Here is an 18,911-nt window from a genome sequence, read left to right as displayed (position 1 = left end):
AAGTTAAGTTATGAATTTTTCATCTAAACAACAGGCTCAAGTTTAGTTTAAAAAGTTAAACTTTGATAGCTTGAACCCAAGCTAGGTTTGATGATAATCAAATCCAGCCTAGTTCGACATGTCAAACCATGAGTTTACGGCAAGCAGTTGAGTTTGTTTGTATCTCTGATCTTGATTGGATGGATGTGATTGTGCTTGTTTTCTAGAAGACATTTTCTTTTTTGTGCAACTTATATATGCGTCGATTTCATTAAATACTGTCTCACAAACACCCATTCTTCTTTAACAAATCAACAATGGCGACGGCAAGGTCAGCTTTTGTAAGCCTCTCAGAACCCAACAAAAACTAGTCCAAACATATTGGAAATGGCCCCTTTGAATCATCTCCTATCTTCACCCTCTCCAGCTTCTCAATCGATGATTTACTAGCAGGAACGAATCAGGAATAACAAACTGAATTCTAATAACTGAAAAGAAAATCTTGTAACTCTAATCTCTTCTATATGCTGCCATTTCACCAGCTTCCCTTAAAATCTCAGCAACGCATAAGTCAAACATGATAGAAGAATTAGGGTTGAATTTGATATGAATTTGGATAAAACAAGTGGAGTTCAAATCTTGGATTGAGTTTGTTTTCATAAAATGAGTCACATTAGAACTAAATGGAATATTCAAATTTGAGATATTAAAATTTAATATAAAAAATAAAATTATTTTTTAATTGAATTTAAATTTCAACAAATTACTTGAATATTCTTTATATTTAATCTTTTAAGTAAGATTATTATGAACAAAAACATGGAGCTGCTACTTATTGTTGTGGATGATGGACCAAATAACCTATTGTTTTAGGTGGATTTAATCCAAATCAAGTCTAAGGTCAACTTAAGCTTAAGAGAGTTATCAGCAAAATGAACAATGATGTCGAAAATGTAAATAATATCACTAACAAAATAAATAATATCTTTGAATAAATAAACAAATTGATCTTAAATCTAATCAAAACTTTAACTTAAATTTAACTAGAATAAATCAAATTATGGATTCGATCAGAGCCAACTAGAATTGGATCTACCCTGTCCCATTGCCAACTTGCTTATACGCAAACTTTAGATTACCCAAATCCAAAGAAATTACATGGAATAATTGGTTAAGTTTCAAATGCCCATTTGTCCTTACTGATTATGGATGAAGCCAATTCAAGTTTTCTAAAGCATCTAATTCCCTATAATTATTTAAAAAAAGAGAGAGATGTAAATAATTATAAAACCATAGCACTTCATGCGTTTTGTTCTTGGTCTTCCCGCAGAAATGGTCATGGAGCTTTCAAATAATACTGATCAAGACAGGAATCATTCGGAGAATGGCCGGCGATCAAATTCTCCCCACCCCGACAACAATCCCCCTCTTCTGCCATGTAAATAATGAAAGAAAGAAAACATTTTATCTATAAACAAGCTGAACTTAGGAAAGCTAAATGCAGCGCTCTCACCAAATTTCAAATTCTTTTGGTTTCTTCTAATCTTGTACTTTAAGATTTAACCACTCTGTTATCTCCTTCATAATATCCTCTCGTTCCGGTTCAAAGAGGAGATCATGCAAGAAACCTTCGTATAATTTGATGGTTTTGTCAATTGAGGATGCCTCCTCATACAGTTTTCGAGAAGCAACTGGGTCAGTTAGAGTGTCAGCAGTGCCATGCAGAAGAAAAAAGGGAACTCTTAAATCTTCTGAGATTCTGCTGCAAGTAAGTCGCAATTCGAAGAATCTCGTAGCCAGTTCTTACCCTGATGGATCCAGTGTGCACAAGCGGGTCAGAATACTTAGCCACAAGTGCCTTAGGGTCCCGAGATACTGGCATTCCCTTCTTATTTGCAGCCCTGATTTGGTATCTTTGCAACAAAAATGAGACAATTAGAGCAAGTACCTGCAATAAATGAATTACTTAAAATATCAAAAACCTGGAAACACTACATATAACATGTAATTCAGTAGAGTTCTTACCACAAAAATAGGATGCGATGGCTGAACTCCTACTGCAGGTGAAGTGAGAACTATGCCTGCTACACAGGCCTCGATCCTTGGATCAAGCACTGCCTGATTTGTTTGGGTAAACGGCAAAAATTACGACTAGATTCCAGGTTATAAAAGTTGTTTACCGGGAAAAGTTACAAATATGGGAGAATCAATTATTGCATTGAAAACTTATTTCAAGCACAATGGCTGCACCTGTCGAGTGGCCAAAGCAAAAACATGGAAGGCCAGGATTATCGGCTAAAACCTTCTCGAGAAATGATTTCTGTATGAACAAGATAATTTAATGAGCCTGAAATTTATTTCAAGGTTACTTTTATCAGCATCTTTGACAAGAATCTTAAAGCATACCAAATCATTGACAGCATCATCGAGAGAATGAATGTATGCATGCAGTCCATCACTTCCACCGTGACCTAGTAGGAGAAACAACAAATAAACTTACTTGTTGGATGAGAAATTATCAACAAACTAAATTGAATGATAAAGCATGCAGAAGTGCAAGATATATTCTATATGAAGTAATTCCAGAATCCATTAAATTTTAAACTTTTACTTGGGTTCAATGCAAGTGCCAAATGGCCTACAGACATATTCAGTATGAAGCAATTCCAGAATTCATTGAAATTTAAAACAAGAAATGAAATACATGGGCTGAAGATCTATATATGGCGATTAATTTATCTTTCTGTCTCCATGACTCATATAAAACAGGAAAACAGATCCTAGAGGTTTTAACTTATTTTTGAAGCATGCACACTGTTTTGAAAGCTTTACCACTTGTGCAATCTTAAGTTCAGACCCAAGCTCACAGATAATAAGCTTACTTATTAAGAGAAGCTTCAGGTCTTACTTCTTGGAACCAATGGACTTCCCAATTGAATGATTCAATTCCTGCGACATCCAAATATATATGTATTGTTGAGGAACATAGTCTCTAGACTATAAAGCATTAAATAAGGAAAAAAGCCATAAATGCATGGTTATATGAAAGTTTTTCAAGAAACTATAAGTAAGCTTTCAAAGAGCTTAGCTAGAAGTTACCACTAATATACTTTTGAAGAAACAATTAATTCCAAAAATAATCCTAACACCTTATTTCCATCAAAATGAAATGAGCTTGGATTCGGATAGAGTCCTAATCTAAGTTTACATCTTTTCAGTATCTCCCATGTATATTTGTACTGGTATAGGCATCAATATTGTCTTTTATTTATTTGGGTCCTAAAGTATGATCCCCTTTCTCATGATATAAACTAATCAAGGATACATAGGATAACATTATAAGGGCATTTCAACTACTCTAAGGTTCTAAAATTAGAAGGGCTGCTCTTTCAGTAATTGACACAACAAGTGACAAACAATTAATACTCTTCCAGGTTATATCTCTCAGCTTTTGGTAATAGGGATCATTTCTGCACATGATGCTCATAAGTTGATAAAATAAAGAAAATTTCCCGCTAAATCACAGAGGATAATGGAGGCATAAAAGGTATCATGCTTGACATACAAAAGTTAACTGTTATGATGAAGTATTAGTCAAGCACAAGGTCAATAAAATATCTAATATATTCTCTAATTTCCCTTGTCATTCTAGGACTGAAATGATTTTAAGTATAAAATGCACTTGGAGGAAATATCAAAAACAAATTTAAGGTATGTTCAGGCAAGTTAAAGAAGAATTAGGTTCCTTAAGAATGCAAAAATAATTAGCATATAAACATGGATTCAAACTTACCAATCCAATCCAACCATAAACCATGAATCCATTAGCATTCAACTTCTTGGCGAAATTACTGTATCTGCCACTGTTTAAGATATCAAAAACTATGTGAGCAATATACCAAGGTCTTAAAATCAAATAATTTTTACATAAGCAGTCCATAAGCAACAAACCTGTGTTCATTGAGACCATGCAAAAGAACAACTAGTCCTCTGCAAGAGATAAATGAGAGTTAGCATTTTACTTCTACCAGAAAGAATAAATTCAGAGAAGTTTCATCTGCACATCAAATACAGAAATAAGAAGAAAAATTAATCTGCATATTAAGTAGATAAACTAAAGGACTCCAAAATTCAGGATTGTTGCTATACAATAATCGCCCAACTGAAGAAAGGCTGTTATGGACTTGAACAAATAATGCCTCAGGAATTTTGATAGGCAACATTAGACCATGCACATATATAGCTGAAAAGGTAAAGCTTGTGCTAAAAATTATGCCTAGACAGTTAGGAATGGTGCTAACCAATTCTATGCAGTGAGGAAATGTTTACCTTGCTGCAAATTAAGCCATCAAGGGTAGCAAAAAGCCCCACTGTAAACAGTAAACAGACATGATTGGTTTCTAACAGTTAGAGTGAAGGCAGTTGATGCCCCACCACTTGACTTTTTTTGGAAATAAATGAGTAGCAGGGTGTGCAGGCCCCCAAAAGAAACATAGAATATTTTGATAATACGATTTGGACCCACTGCTTATTAAGCACACAGATGACTAGTTCAAACAAAATGATAATTGTGAACTAATAGTTACTTCTGACAAAATTTACATTTAATTGTTGTGTATGGTAGGCTCCCAAGACCCCACACTCATAAAATATGATCGTTAGAACTTCTTCAAATAGGAAGTTCCTCATCTTACAAAAAGCTGAATTATCCTTTCGAGGCTATAAGAAAATGGAAGATCAGCACCGGTATATCAAATTTTGTTTTACAGCTTTGGTACTCCTAATTTATTTGCAAAGAGGGTAACGTCTGACATGTATTATCTTAGATTCTATTAGACACAAATTATAAATCAAAAGTATTAGGCCAGCAACTTAGATGAACTATACTTCTCTCCTCCTGTGAAATCAATATACCGTGAAAATAGTTAAGTGTGAGTACACATGATTTTATGAATGCTAGAAACCCTTCAGAAAACGTGAAAGATAATATAGATAAAGGAATGACTCTCTTGGCTTAAATAGCAAAAAGCACCATTAACAGATCTGGAGATCCCTTGTCAAAATAAAATTGTAAGTGTTGGTACAGATAATTTTCTGAATGCCAGAAACCTTTTTGGAAGAAAACGTGAAAGATACAATTGTTAGGAACAAGTAACCTGGCTAAAATAGCAAAATGGATCAGTAACAGATCTAGAGATCGCTTGTAAAAAATTTACACGTACCAGAGTGCCTCATACTGAACTCTAGCCTTTTTTGAGTTTTCAAAACCATTTTCTTAGCAGTATTTCTTTTTTTTCAAATTTCACAATCTGCCAAGTCTATGGACCATGTTTTTCATGTAGTATGTGCCAAACACACAATCCTTTTACCAAGTGTTGCTGACTTAATCATCTAACACCCAGATATGAAAACTGGAACTAAAAGAAAAGACCTAAGCACTAAGTTAAGACCATGAACATGAAACAGTGCATCAGTTTACCAAGATGCATCACATATACAATGGAGGTATAATCTGCTTCCCCTTCATTCTATATTCTCTACTAAACCAGTCTCATTCTTCACATCTATTACTTTAGATTTTGCAAGCCATAATAAAAAAAGTTTTCAGAACAAGTTCTCAAATCTGGTTTCAATCTGCAGACTGAAATCTAAAAAATATACTCTATTTTTTTTCTTTCAAAATCTTCCATAAAGGGCAAACTTTTTTAGACATCTGAATCAATAAAATTGTGGTCCAAATGTGATAATTCATGTATTACAATAGAATAGCCATAGACCAAAGCACTATAAAGCATATATAGACACTGGAAGGGGGACCAGGTGAAACAAACAGCGAAAGCTCCACTTGGATTTAGAAATCCTCGGAACGCGTTATGAATACAGAGAAAACATCTATACATGGAGACAATAAAATTCCTTTCCAATATGATAATGCCCATCGAATTTAACTGTGGTGATCTGGGATAGGAAAGAATATAGTTGCATTGTACATGTTAGAACTTCAGCCATTTTGCCCAACCAAATGATGAAAGTGACAGAGAGTATCAAGGTTTTTCTCTTTATAAAATAATCCTAATATTCAAATCTTAAGTGGGTGATACTGACAAGAAGAATATTTAGGTAATTTAATCTCTTACACTAACTTTTTTATCGGAAAAATCAAATGACAAGAAGTCAAAAAGAAAAATGCACCCACTAACGATCATGAAAAGCTTTATTTTCCAACAACAAATAACATGAAATAGAATATGCTAAATTCCTTATCAGAAACCTTTTCTCTTTCTTTAATAATACATTCTAACTTCGTATCCAAAGCTCTGCACGCCTAGTCACATATCTGCTTGTCAATCACAAACACAATATGCAAAACATGGAAAATGAGCTTGAACATAATTTGTAATAGCTCGAAAAATTCACCAAAAAATAAAATATTTTCACCATTTCCAATAAACTTGTCTTCTTTCTAACGCGGCGTTCCACAAACCAAACAGCAACATTATCAACAAATTTCACACAAATTATTCATTCCATTTCAATGATATTGAAAATTTCACATAAAAATTCTTAAGAAACGAACCTGACATTAACAGAAATCGGAGTCCAAGACTGTGTCAACGACGTGTCACCTCTTGAAGTAACAAAAAGCGAAAAATCTCTCTTAATTTTCTGGTAACAATTCTCAGATCCACCGTCACAATCATCTTGTAAAACTCTTCTAATCGCCAACGATCTCCTCGCCATAACGTCCTGCTCCAAAATGCCGCTGCCATTTTTCCACGGCACAATCCTCGCCGGCACACGCACTGCGCTGCTCTTCTGAAGATTCTTCTCCAACTCCTTGTTATTCTTCTCCGACGACAAATTAATTACCACGCTCCGTTTCCAGCACCAGAACGGCACCAAAAATAGCACGATAACCGCGTTAATTATAGCGACAAGACACCTCAACGAGCGACGAGAAAACAGCGCGTTTATGCGTCCGCTGGCGCCGGATGTCAACATCCACGACGTCGTTTTAGAACTCGAAATTTGTTCAACGGCCATATTTCAAATCCATTCAAATCTAAATAAAACTCAACTTATAATGCGCTACCGACAACAGTAGTACAAGATGACGACGAAGTCGTTTTTATCAAACCAAAATGAAGTTGAGTTTCCCAAAGGTTTTTGTTAATGGCAAAGATTGAGGAACTGAGAGAAACTGGAAACGACGATTCACAATTTCAAAGATGATGATGATGATGATGACAGCTGCTGAATATGCAACAATTTACTAAATTTGGCGCTTAAACACAGCTCAAGAAGACTCCGTTTACAGGGCATCCAACGCCACAGCCAGTAACTGTACGACTCAATTTTTCTTTATTTTTTTCGCTGTCTAATTTGATACATGAAACGACACAGTATTATTATCAATACTAATTAATTAATATGATAATAAAATTCTGCCATTATGATTTGCTAATAATAGTAATTCATTTCTAATAATTCATATATGTTTTCGTGAAAATATTATTCTTGGGAATTTATGACGTAATAAATAATTATTTTGTTTTCGTGATTGAATGAAAGGTGGTGGAAAATCATAAAGAATTATTATTTTTTTAAATTTGAAAAGTAGAGGCAAAAGGATCATGTGTGTGTTTGACACGTGGCATGTTACATGTGGCTGATATGAGACGTCGTGAGCCGTGAGGATCGGAAGAAGTCTTACTTTCGAAATGCAAGAGAACGTTATGCAGTGCTGACACGTTATTTAACACGTGAGTAGAATTAAGCTTCAAAAGTAAGCTGTTGACACTTCACAATGTTCGGGTCCTCTTTCTCTCTTTTTTTTATTTTTTAAATTTTATATTAAAATTATAAATCTATATAAAATAAATAATATTATATATATAATTATATATATTATTATATGAGTAAATATTATTTTATTTTTAATTTAAAATTATTCATTTAAATGATTATACTTATAAATATGTATATATTTATATATCTAAAATAGATATATATAATTTTATTGATATAAGATTTGATTAATAATGTTAGAAAGACTAATCAAACAACAAACATTTTTATAAGGTAATATTTAGTTTGTGATAATATATCTTTTATTATTTATATGATTTTTTTTATTTGTTAATAATAAAAAATTATTTAAAAAATTTTGATTTTATTATAATTCTATCCATTTCAATTTTTTTTATTAAAAATATAAAAAATATATTAAATAATTAAACTTAAAGATATTTAAATAAAATAATATGATAGTATTATTTTTATTATATCGAATCAAACACAATAATTATTTATATCTAATAATTATTATCAAATATAATAATAATTTATATCTAATAATTTTTAAATTACTCTATTTTTGTAATAATTTTTTATTTTTTATAATTAAATATTACTTAAATCAAATACACTGTATAACCGGTTGAAACAGTTTTTCAATATCTAAATTTCACCTAAATAGACTAGCCTTAATTGGGACCAAATACACCCGAGAATCTCAGCAAGAAACGGATCCAATAATTGCATGTGAAATAGAAAAAATTATCAGTCAAATAAAATAACCCTCCATAGCTTTACAATACCTAAGGCTGGATTCTATCCAAGCTTCTTAGGCTCGAATTGAATAAGTCAAATTTGAATTGATTCAAATATTTGTGCTTAAACAAATTGGAATCAAATCCAGCCCTAACAGATACCCTTATTTTTATTTATTTATTTGCTTGTTAATTTACTTAGTTCAGTCATGTTCTTTGCTGCAGCAGTTTGATCTTCCTAGGGAGAATTCTAAGCTTGGATTCTGCTGAACCACTATACTGGATTCAAAAAAAGTGCTTCTGGCTTGAGCAAAAGTGCTTCCCTGCATCCAGGAATATAAAATTTAACTCTTGTTCTGAGAAAGCTCTAGAGCAAAATTTGTGTATACTTCATATTTGGCAAAAATTTCTTGCATTTTATCTTCATTTCTCTCACTTTTCTTTAATTTATTTATCCAAGTCAAAATTTAAAAACTGGATCAACTGGTCGAATCAGTTCAACTAAGACCCAATGGTCAATCCAATCTTAGTTGAAGTTTAAACTCGTTTGACTGCATTAACCTACCTACGGTTGAATCATGCGAATTATGCTAGGTCAATCCATCATAATTTTGTAGGCTAATTTGTTTTGCAAAAATTTATAACTATCGAACCTATCTAACAAGAAATATACAGGTCAAACTCTATTTGGGTTGAAAATTGATTTAATGTTTATATTATTTGTCACTTATCCAAGTTGTAGGATCAATCAAAACCTAGATCGACCTCTTGATCAAGTCAATGTCTGATCCGGGTTTCAAAACTTTGATCAGGATTGATGAATTAGAATCCTCTCTTTATCTAAACATACAAGCCAACATATTCAAGTTTATAATTAATGGTAAAAAATATAATAAAGGGGTTTGTTGAAGTTACCTGAGATTGAAATTCAGGTGATTGTTGTTTAGATATTTCTGTTTCTGATCTATGCTCATCCACATTACTTGAACTGTTTTGTAGCCAATCTCCTTCACTGCAACATAGAATCCTCAGATTAATCGATTATTGACGAACATCAAACCCATCTTTAGATTTTCAAAACTAGATGTAGATTTTCTTCTGATCTAAGCTTTATATTAGGGTTAGATTTTATCCGAACTGTTTAAACTCGGATCGATCAAATTTATCTAAATATTCAAGTTCAAGTCAGTTTAAATCTAACCTTTATATATATATATATATATATATATATATATCAAATGCTTTCTTCCTCATATACCAAGATCTAGTAAGTGCTTATATTTTTCAAAGTGAGATCAAGAGAAAGATTACCTAGAAAGTTCATTCCTTAGATTAGAAGGGTGACCATTGACATATTCTGGCGATTCATTTGAAACTCCATTCTCAATGATTAAAGAGTTATCATTTTGATGAAGAGAAGTTGCTACTGAGAAGAAGTCTTCGTTACCTGATCATATTAAACCCAATTATAAATCAAGTTAATCCATAATGAATGAATCAAAAAATATATAAAATTAATAAAATACAAATTTATATAAATAATAAAGAGAAATAACATACGATTTAACTTTATTCACTCAAAATAAGGTTATATCTGATAAAATCAATATTTTTTTAAAATCTATTCGTCTCTCTCATTATAATGAATATATTTGCTAATGAACTATGATATAATTCATATAAGAGAATGATAAGTCTATAACTAGGATTGTTGTCCTTAAAATAAGCCCTATGACTAATGAGATCCCGTGTGCGTTGCTTCTTATAGTTTTATAAATTTTGATTCTTGTACATCTGCTTCAGTTTATAATAAGATACAACTATTGCAATATTGTCAACCTACAAAAATTGAGTTTGAGCTTTGTCTTTTAATGTTGATTAATCTAGGTAGGTTGGATTTGAGCTAAATTTGTTTAAGTTCGAGTTCGAATTTGACTTAAATGAGTTCAAAACGAGTTCCGCTTAATGAGATTGAACCTGAGCCTAAAATTTTAATATTTTTAAGTTCGAGCTCGAGTTTAAGCTCTAGAGATGTTCGATTTATCAAACTCATAAATATAAAAAAATTGATACAAAAAAACGTTATTTTGATCAATATGTATTAAAATAATATCGTTTTAATAATGAGTCAAGTTTGAACTCGAACTTAACTCTTTTAAAACTAGCTCGAATCCAGCTCTAGATCATATTACATCGCCAATTATGTATTTGCACTATTAAGATAATGAGAAAAGTGAATAGTTTTTTTTATAATCAATCTAAATGTAAATCACTACATCATTTGGTATGAAAAATTTTATATTCCAACTTTATATATGTAATATTATATGCGCGTGCACGTGCACACACACATGTATGTATGTATGTATATATATATATATATAACTGTCTAAACTAACAATGAGTACTAATTTGTGTACTAAAAATAATATATTATCATATGTTCAGTAATTTTGAATTAGAAATAAAATAATATATAATCATATAATGACATATTATCATTTATTATTAACACAAATTATCCCTTTATATAGACTAATATTATTTATATAAACAATTAGTACTATTATGTACAAACAAACTAATTTGTTATTACGTAATTAGGTGTTTTAATCACACACGTGATAATACGTTAGTTTATGCATGTAGTATTACTTTATAACATCTAAAATTTGTTTTTATATATATATATATATATATATATATATATATATATATATATATATAGACACACACATGCAATGAAGTAGAAAATAAGGTCAAAAGCTGAAAAATCTGCCCTAGCGACTGCTTACCTGAGGAAGCTCCAGGCTTGTTAGTGCTTTTAACAGTTCTATACATCTGCAACCCCAAAATGAGACAAACAAATAAATGAAATTGCTATAAATATTCTTAAAAGAAACAGTAAGAGAAAACTCCCAGTGAAATTGAGTTTGACTTGTTTATTGCCTACGAGGCTGATGTTTGGTAAGGACAGTAATGGCTGAATTATTGAGCAACGATGCCATTTTTTTTCTTTCCTTTTCTCTCTCTCCCGAAAGCTAAAGTTGTCATCTATCTCACAACAGGCTGACACAATCTACTGTTCAATTCTTTCACTCATTGGTTTCTGTGCCTGATGCTAACAGCGATCATGAATTCTGATAAAACTCTTCACACTCACCAGAGAAAAAAACAAGTTATGACCTTACCATCTTTAATGTATCAGATCTTATCATAATTCTCAAATTAAATGTGATTGATGAGAGCAGTATTAAGATTGGTGATCTATTGGAAAATTCTCATGTTGCACCATTCTTAAATCACTTTTAACTCCCTAGATGTAACTTCCAAGGTTAAGAGTTATTAGCATTATATTAATATCAGAGTTCAAACTCTTAACTTTATTTAGTACAATAATTATGAGATAAATCAATAAACACAAAAGAATAAATTGGTTTAGTTGTTTAAAAATAAAAAAGGGTTTAGATTTAGTTATTCTTTTATATAATATGATTTAATTGAGTGTTGAAATTTGTGGTTAAATTCTAGGGTTTGATGAATTCTGATTTCAATTTGGATTTAAACCGACTTCAAATTTGGATTTTGAAGATAGATTTAAGAACCCTTTTGTTGTTTTGAGAAGAATTTGAAGTTTTCTTTTTTCACCTGTAAATGGCTTTTGACATGAGCTAGTGTAAGATCTTTGACATCCATGAATTCAAGAACTGACTTTGGAGTTGCCCCTATGGAAAGATAAGCTGGAAAAGGTTAGAGACAAATTTCTGTACAGAAGATGAAAGAAGAGGAAGATGAAGAAGAAGAAGTACTTTCATGGCCGCCGAGGAGTTCAACTGCATGAACAAAACGAGCATGAAGAGAGCTAGTCCAACGCATTCTTGGAGCCCTAATATTCCTCTTGTTTTGATGATGAAGCTTATGAGGGATAAATCTTGATCTAATCTTGCAATTCAACAGCTCCGAAGAGCCAACTCCAACTTCATATTGAAACTCAGGCTCCACTGATGATATCCCACCATTAAACCTTGGTGGTGCAGCTCCTAGAATCGATCTGTAAGCTCCATACGAAGAGCTCATCAATTGAGATGAACGTGAAGAATATGGGATTTCAAAATATGGCAAGTTGTAAACTGGAATCCCTTTGATGGGTTTGAATCCTGAAACATCAAGGAGAGAAATTCCATGATTGAGATGACTTATTTGGGATGGATGAAGTAAACAACTTCTTCTTCTTCTCTGACGACTCTCGTCTTCTGGGTTGAAAGCGGCAGGGTTAGCTAGAGAGAGCTCGGTGTCTACAGTCGCTGCTTTCTCTGGAGCTTTAATGGAGGTATGGCTGTGAGATTTTAGGTCATTTTGCCAAATATCGAAGGTTGAATCTTCTTCTTCGTCTTCATTTGTGGCTGTAGAAATTGAAGGAGCACTATTTGGAGGTCTTATTTGTAAAGAAAGATCAGGAATTTGACTCAGAGGAGAAGAAGAAGATGATTCATTGAACCAGCCTTCTGTAGACATACTTCATAAACTCTCAAGAACCCCCCTCAAGAGAACCTAAGAAGAGATATAGGAGGTGGAAAGCTCAGGAATTTGACTTGAAATGATGATTCAAGAAACCATATTCATCTCTTAGAGATAATTTGAAGACTTTCTATAAACCCCACCTCAAAAAAAAAAAAAAAAAAAACCTAAAAAAAAGTGGGTAATCAACAGACAGACTTTTACAATTTCTCAAACAAAACCCCTCAAGAAAAACCTAAAAATAGTGGCAAATGACAAGGAAGAAGAGAAAAGATTTGCTAGTCCAAGAAACAAACATCCATAACGAGAGGGATGAGTGGTAGAGCCGAAGATAATTAAAAAAATACAATAATGTTTTGCGAATAAACGTGGGTATTAATAGGTACCAACAAATTGATTTAGAAATAAAATAAATAATTATATGACACAATCTTATAACGATATATTAGTTTATTTGTATTATTAGTATCCAATATTTGTACATATAATATTACTTATTGAAAATAATAAAATTATGCATATTAAGATTAAGTTCTAATAATAACGCATCACTATATGATTAGATGATTTTGAATTAAAAATGAAGTAACATTCAATTATATAATTTGATATCATAATTAGTTTACAAATTTATATGCATTCTTGGTGCACATAATTTTACCCTACAGTATAGTTTAAATGGCAAAGGTGGGGGCACTCGAACAAAAGAGTATAGATATTAAAATAAAACTTTTGATTTATCTGATATATAGGCTACAAAACTGATTATTGGACATTTACTCAATATGGTAATAGTCCAATTGAAGCATGGGTTCTTCGTTACAATAAATGTGGAAGCAAGCAAAAGAGAAAATGATTTATGTATTTTAATTTTTGCAACCATCTCGAGAGTATTTAAATGAAAAGGACATTTCAACTAAGGGGGAGCCCTTATATCTTTTTGGAACTCTTTCTCAGTCTCATCCATCATCTCTCCTTTTCTCTACAAGTCAATTAGTCAAATACACACACAAATTGCAAAAAGGCTATTTGTTTTGGTTGGCAACTTTTGCTTTGCTTTTTTGGAGACGACGAGCTAAAATTTTACAACCAGAGAGACAATTCCTTATATTTCCCCCACTCTCTTCGCTTACCACAATAATATATACATAAATTAATGCAGAATGTGTATTCACATGTGTTTGTTAAGTCCAACATTACGATCTTTCACAGTTATTCTTATGAGTAGTCATTCTCTTACGCGGATGTGTGCATCATTTTGTCCACCTTCATTAATTGACAATAGATAGATGATGGTGGTAAATGGTTTATAGGGTTTTAAAACCTGGATTGAATCGTATTGATTGGTACATCAGTCTGATCAAGACCTTTAGGTAGCAGTGGTTTTGGATGACAGTTCAAAGGCTTTAGGTATTGAATCGCTTTTAACCACAGTTTAATTGAGCAAGTTGCACTAGGTGTTGGTGTACCACCAGATCAACCACGAGAATGAGCTCTCAGAAGTGACAAGTTTGACATTATGGAAAGTTGGAAATGATGAAATTGACTCTAACAGGAACTTCCAAAGAGGAGATCGGTGTAGAATGGAGTTGGAAATGATAATATCAACACCAAAAGAAGTTGTTGGGTAAGAGATTGGCATGATATTAAGCCAAAAATAACAAGATCAACATCAGGATAAACTAGAAACAACTGCATTGATACTTAGAGGAGTTGTCGAAAAGGAAATCGACAACTAGAGTTTGTATGGTCTATGAGATGGGTTTTGTTCTTACTTCTCACCTTTTTTTTTATACTTCTTTGAAAAAAAAATTATCACTTTAGTCCAACACAACATGAAAATGACAAAATCACTCCCTCATTGGTCTGTTCATCAATTGATTCAAATTAACCTCTTAACCAGATCAATACTCGGTATGGGTATGATAACCATGATGAATGCTATTAAAATGTACATTTTAAAATAAAATATGAACAAACTAGAGAATATGTAAATTAATAAAACAAATAATCATATAGTAAAAAAAAAGTACACAATAACTTTGTATACATTATCTGTCGCATCTTATAGATAAAGTGGTCAACAATTTTAACGAGCTCATATTAGTATTTTTCTATGCATTTTCATTGATATTAAAAGGCGGCTGATTTTTTTATTATTTAAATAAAGGTTTAGTATTATTAAGCAAAGGTTCCACCAATTGAATGATATGGTGTTTCAAATTTCTTCTTGTTTACAGTTAAAATCAAACTTTTAATTAAGGTTATTAAAACTCACAACTGTTACATATTTTGGTAATCACAATCAAAGAAGTTCCTCAGTCTGAATGCTCATGTTGAATTCATGATCTAAATGCTTAATTTTGCGGTGATAGATTTGGTTATTTTAGCCAATTTTATTTGAGCAGTCGGTGTAGAGAGAAAGAATTCAAAGACAAAATAGGAATTCTATGTTATATAAGAGTACATTCGAATTGAGTAAAACTTAAATTGAGGTCTGAGTTAAGCCAAACTTTACCTAGGATAGCTCTAATCTAAGTTCGAATCGAGCTAATCATAAAAAATTCACCGGTATATTTATTTTCTATGATGATGCCCCTTTTTTATTAATCTCTAGTGACCCTTTCCCTTCTTCTTTAATGCTTTTTGATACTGACCAAATCAAAATTTAAATGTTTATTTATTCAAGTTCAAGTCTTAGCTCACTAATTTCAAATTTAGATTCAAGTCAATCTCAACTAATGTTAGAATTGAATAGAGTCAAACCCAGTAGGATAAATAGAGCTGGTCAGATAATTAGATCTCAAGCTCATCGGATATGTCATCAAAATATCATCGATACGATAAATAGTATCATTAGAAAAGTTTCAAACCGAATATCAAACTAAACTTTAACTTAAATTTGGTTTTAATCAATTCGAATACTTAGTGAAATCAAACTAACCTAATTCAAATTCAACCTTAATCTTGAATTAAGCATTGTCCAAATTTAGTCTAGATCGAATTTACCCTTAATCAAATCTTTTGATATATGATTTAAATAGTGATAATTTTAGTAAAATGAAAATAAAAAAGGGGGAAATTGTGTCCTCTTTTTCTCTTTATTTATGAGCTAACTTTAAATTTTTTTTTTCTCTTGGTCCGAGGAAGTACTCACAAATGAGTTTGAAATTGAGTGGTTCATGATTGAGAGCAAGAGATAACTTTGCTTATTCATCACCAACTCCAATGAATAATTTTTTTCCTATTAACCCAAAAAGAGAAATGCTACAAGTAGAAACGAGGCCCCATTATTGTAGACTTTTGTGTCTTTGCATTTTAATGAAATTTCAATTTAAATTAAAAGAAATGTTACGTGTATAATTTTTATATAAATAATAATATATTATTATATAATTAAATAATTAAAAATAAATTAATATCTAATTACAAGATAATATATTATTATTTATATATAAAATTGAACACAAAAATTATATACATAATTTTTGGCTTTGCCCTTTGTCTCTACCATTTTGATTTTTTTTTTAAATTTTGGTCTTACATTTTTTTAGTTAGTTTGACTCTTGCATTATGTCGGCATTATCAAACGAACAAATTCTATTCGTTGATGATTCTTTTTTTTTTCTCGAATGCTTGCAATGGTTACCCTTCTTCTCAAACACCGTGCAACACATTCCTTCGAAAAATAATTTGTGTCCTTTTTAAAATAGTAATTTAAAGAAAAAAAAACTTTATCTTCTTTGTTAAAACTTTCCTTTCAACAAAAGGTGTTTCCACAAAAGTGCTTTTCACAAAAGTGCTTCTTCTATTGTGTAAAAAGGATGAGCATTTTGGTTTGCATAAAAGAGAAAAAATCAAAACAAAATTCCCACATAAAGTTACGTTCACTTTTGATATTTTATCTAGCTTTATAACGATGGGTTACATCACACCATGTGAGCCTCGATTTAAGTAAATTTTCTTTTTTGAAAAAATCTACTTTTCATATAAATTATGTTGGATTTTTTATTATCAAAATTAAAAAATTATTTAAAAATTATTAAATACATATAATTATTATGTTTGGTAAAATTTGAAAAGTATAAATAATTATTATATTTAGTTAAAAACAATAAAAAAATATTAGTAAATTATTTTACTTAAATGTCTTTTGATATAATTATTTTAAAATATTTTTTATATTATTTGTTATATTAATATTTTTATTTAAAAAAATTAATAAACAAAAATATAATTATAATAAAATCAATATTACCTTAATAATATTTTAATATCTAAGATGAAGGTGGTTATGACTGAATTTGAGTTGAATCAAGCTTGCAATAATTAAGTTCGAGCTCTAGCTCGTTTCAAATAAGCTCGAGCTTGAGCTTTAATTAATTCGTTATTAAAACAATGTCGTTTTAATACATGTTAGTCGAAATGATATCGTTTTGTATCAAAATTTTTAACTTGCGAGCTTAACGAGTAACTTGAGCTCATTTGGGGTTAGCTTGTTCAATTCGAACTCAAGCTCAATTCAAATATAATACATGTCACATCACTATTGGTAATAGAAAATTACTGTAATATTTTATTATTGATAAAAAAACAAGATAATATAAATAATAAAATATAGATTACTAAAATAATTTTTATTACACATTAACCAAACAACTTTTAAGGGTTTGTTTTGAACAATTTTTAGTGACCCCCACAAAAAATGTATCCTAAAAATATGAGTAGATTCAATCCAAATTTCTCAAACTCGAATTGATATTCAGCTTAACTTGAACCCTTTAGTTGTGTTAGTGTCATCACATTAGAATTTGTATTGTTGATAATAATAGATCCAAAAATAGAATATCAAGACCAAAATTAAATAAAAATAAAAATCTAAAAAATAATAAATCTAAAATTGATTAGTATAAAATTTTAAGGGTTGTTTTTTTTTTTTTATAATTTTAATATATTAGAATATTAATTTTTTAAATATAAAGGATATTAAATATTGATTTTTCAAAACTCGAGGTCCATTAATGTTTTGTAACCCCTCCTCTTGCATCCACCACTGATCATTCTTCTTTCTTTTTCTCCTTTTTGACAATTCTTTCTTTTCCTTTGACCAATTAGATATTTTTTAAAACATTATAGACAGAATAGAAAGAACTAGAATTATTAGTTGGCAAAAGTGATGGATCCAATTATGAGTAGTACGGAATTTTATCAATTAATACTGAAAAAAAAAAAAATCTTTGGTTGTTATTGGGATTTGGTACTCATTTTTACCTTTATGTTGGACTAGTAAAAGAAAGGGCAAAAATATGTGGCTCTAGTCAAACATGTATTTAACCATTTTACCCTTATCATATACTTCCAATTATTGATCAAGAAATTGAGTTATATTCTAGTACTATTGTGACTTCAGTTTGCCCATGATTAGCTTGAATGATTTTATTTGGATTGACAAAATGAATGTATCAGCGAATAATATTATGTTTTCCAAAAAAAAAAAAATTATATATACAAACAATAAATATTAATTTATATATTAATAATAATATATTATTATATAATTAAATAATTTTAAATTAAAAATAAAATAATATTTAATTATTTAATAAAACATAAATTAATATTTATTATTAATACATGTAAGAGAGTAATCATGCCAATCAAGCCTAATAGTGTTTGACTCAAGCTTGACTTAATTACTTTAAAGGAGAGATCGAGCTCAATGAACTAATAATATTTTAACTCCAACTCGAGCTTGAAACAAGAGTAAACGATTTAAGCTTGACTCAAAAAATTACATATTTAAACCTTTTAATTTTTAAAATATTGTTTATATATTTATTAATTATCTCTTATATTTAAAGT

At 30.5% G+C, this 18,911-nt stretch overlaps 2 protein-coding genes across 2 annotated transcripts; both read right to left on the bottom strand.

Annotated features, from left to right (window-relative positions):
* Positions 1-1,065: 1,065 nt before the first annotated feature.
* Positions 1,066-7,364, bottom strand: LOC123204043 (monoacylglycerol lipase-like). The gene is given in 9 exon segments (XM_044620583.1): positions 1,066-1,719; positions 1,721-1,927; positions 2,005-2,093; positions 2,206-2,299; positions 2,386-2,450; positions 3,773-3,784; positions 3,787-3,842; positions 3,931-3,969; positions 6,557-7,364. Coding segments are annotated over 9 exon segments (1,230 nt in total). The 5' UTR covers positions 7,024-7,364; the 3' UTR covers positions 1,066-1,518.
* A 1,130-nt stretch (positions 7,365-8,494) lies between these two features.
* Positions 8,495-13,356, bottom strand: LOC123204737 (transcription repressor KAN1-like). Its single transcript, XM_044621540.1, has 6 exons — positions 12,341-13,356; positions 12,180-12,256; positions 11,327-11,372; positions 9,843-9,978; positions 9,447-9,543; positions 8,495-8,854 (listed from the first exon to the last, which is right to left on the bottom strand). The coding sequence occupies exons 1-6, from the start codon at positions 13,044-13,046 to the stop codon at positions 8,735-8,737; spliced, it is 1,182 nt and encodes a 393-aa protein (XP_044477475.1). The 5' UTR covers positions 13,047-13,356; the 3' UTR covers positions 8,495-8,734.
* Positions 13,357-18,911: the final 5,555 nt, after the last annotated feature.

This window comes from Mangifera indica, chromosome 20 (genome assembly GCF_011075055.1).
Source record: "Mangifera indica cultivar Alphonso chromosome 20, CATAS_Mindica_2.1, whole genome shotgun sequence".
Taxonomy (NCBI): Eukaryota; Viridiplantae; Streptophyta; class Magnoliopsida; order Sapindales; family Anacardiaceae; genus Mangifera; species Mangifera indica.
The sequence above is the reverse complement of the archived record's forward strand: the minus strand, read 5'-3'. Positions and strand labels throughout refer to the sequence as shown.

Excerpts from the sequence above, each read along its gene's own strand:
- LOC123204737 (XM_044621540.1), bottom strand. The coding sequence starts at position 13,046 with ATGTCTACAGAAGGCTGGTTCAATGAATCATCTTCTTCTTCTCCTCTG. Across the intron at positions 9,979-11,326 it reads CAAGCCTGGAGCTTCCTCAG|GTAACGAAGACTTCTTCTCA; the intron begins GTAAGCAGTCGC and ends TAATATGATCAG. Across the intron at positions 8,855-9,446 it reads CACCTGAATTTCAATCTCAG|GGAAGCACTTTTGCTCAAGC; the intron begins GTAACTTCAACA and ends TCCTGGATGCAG.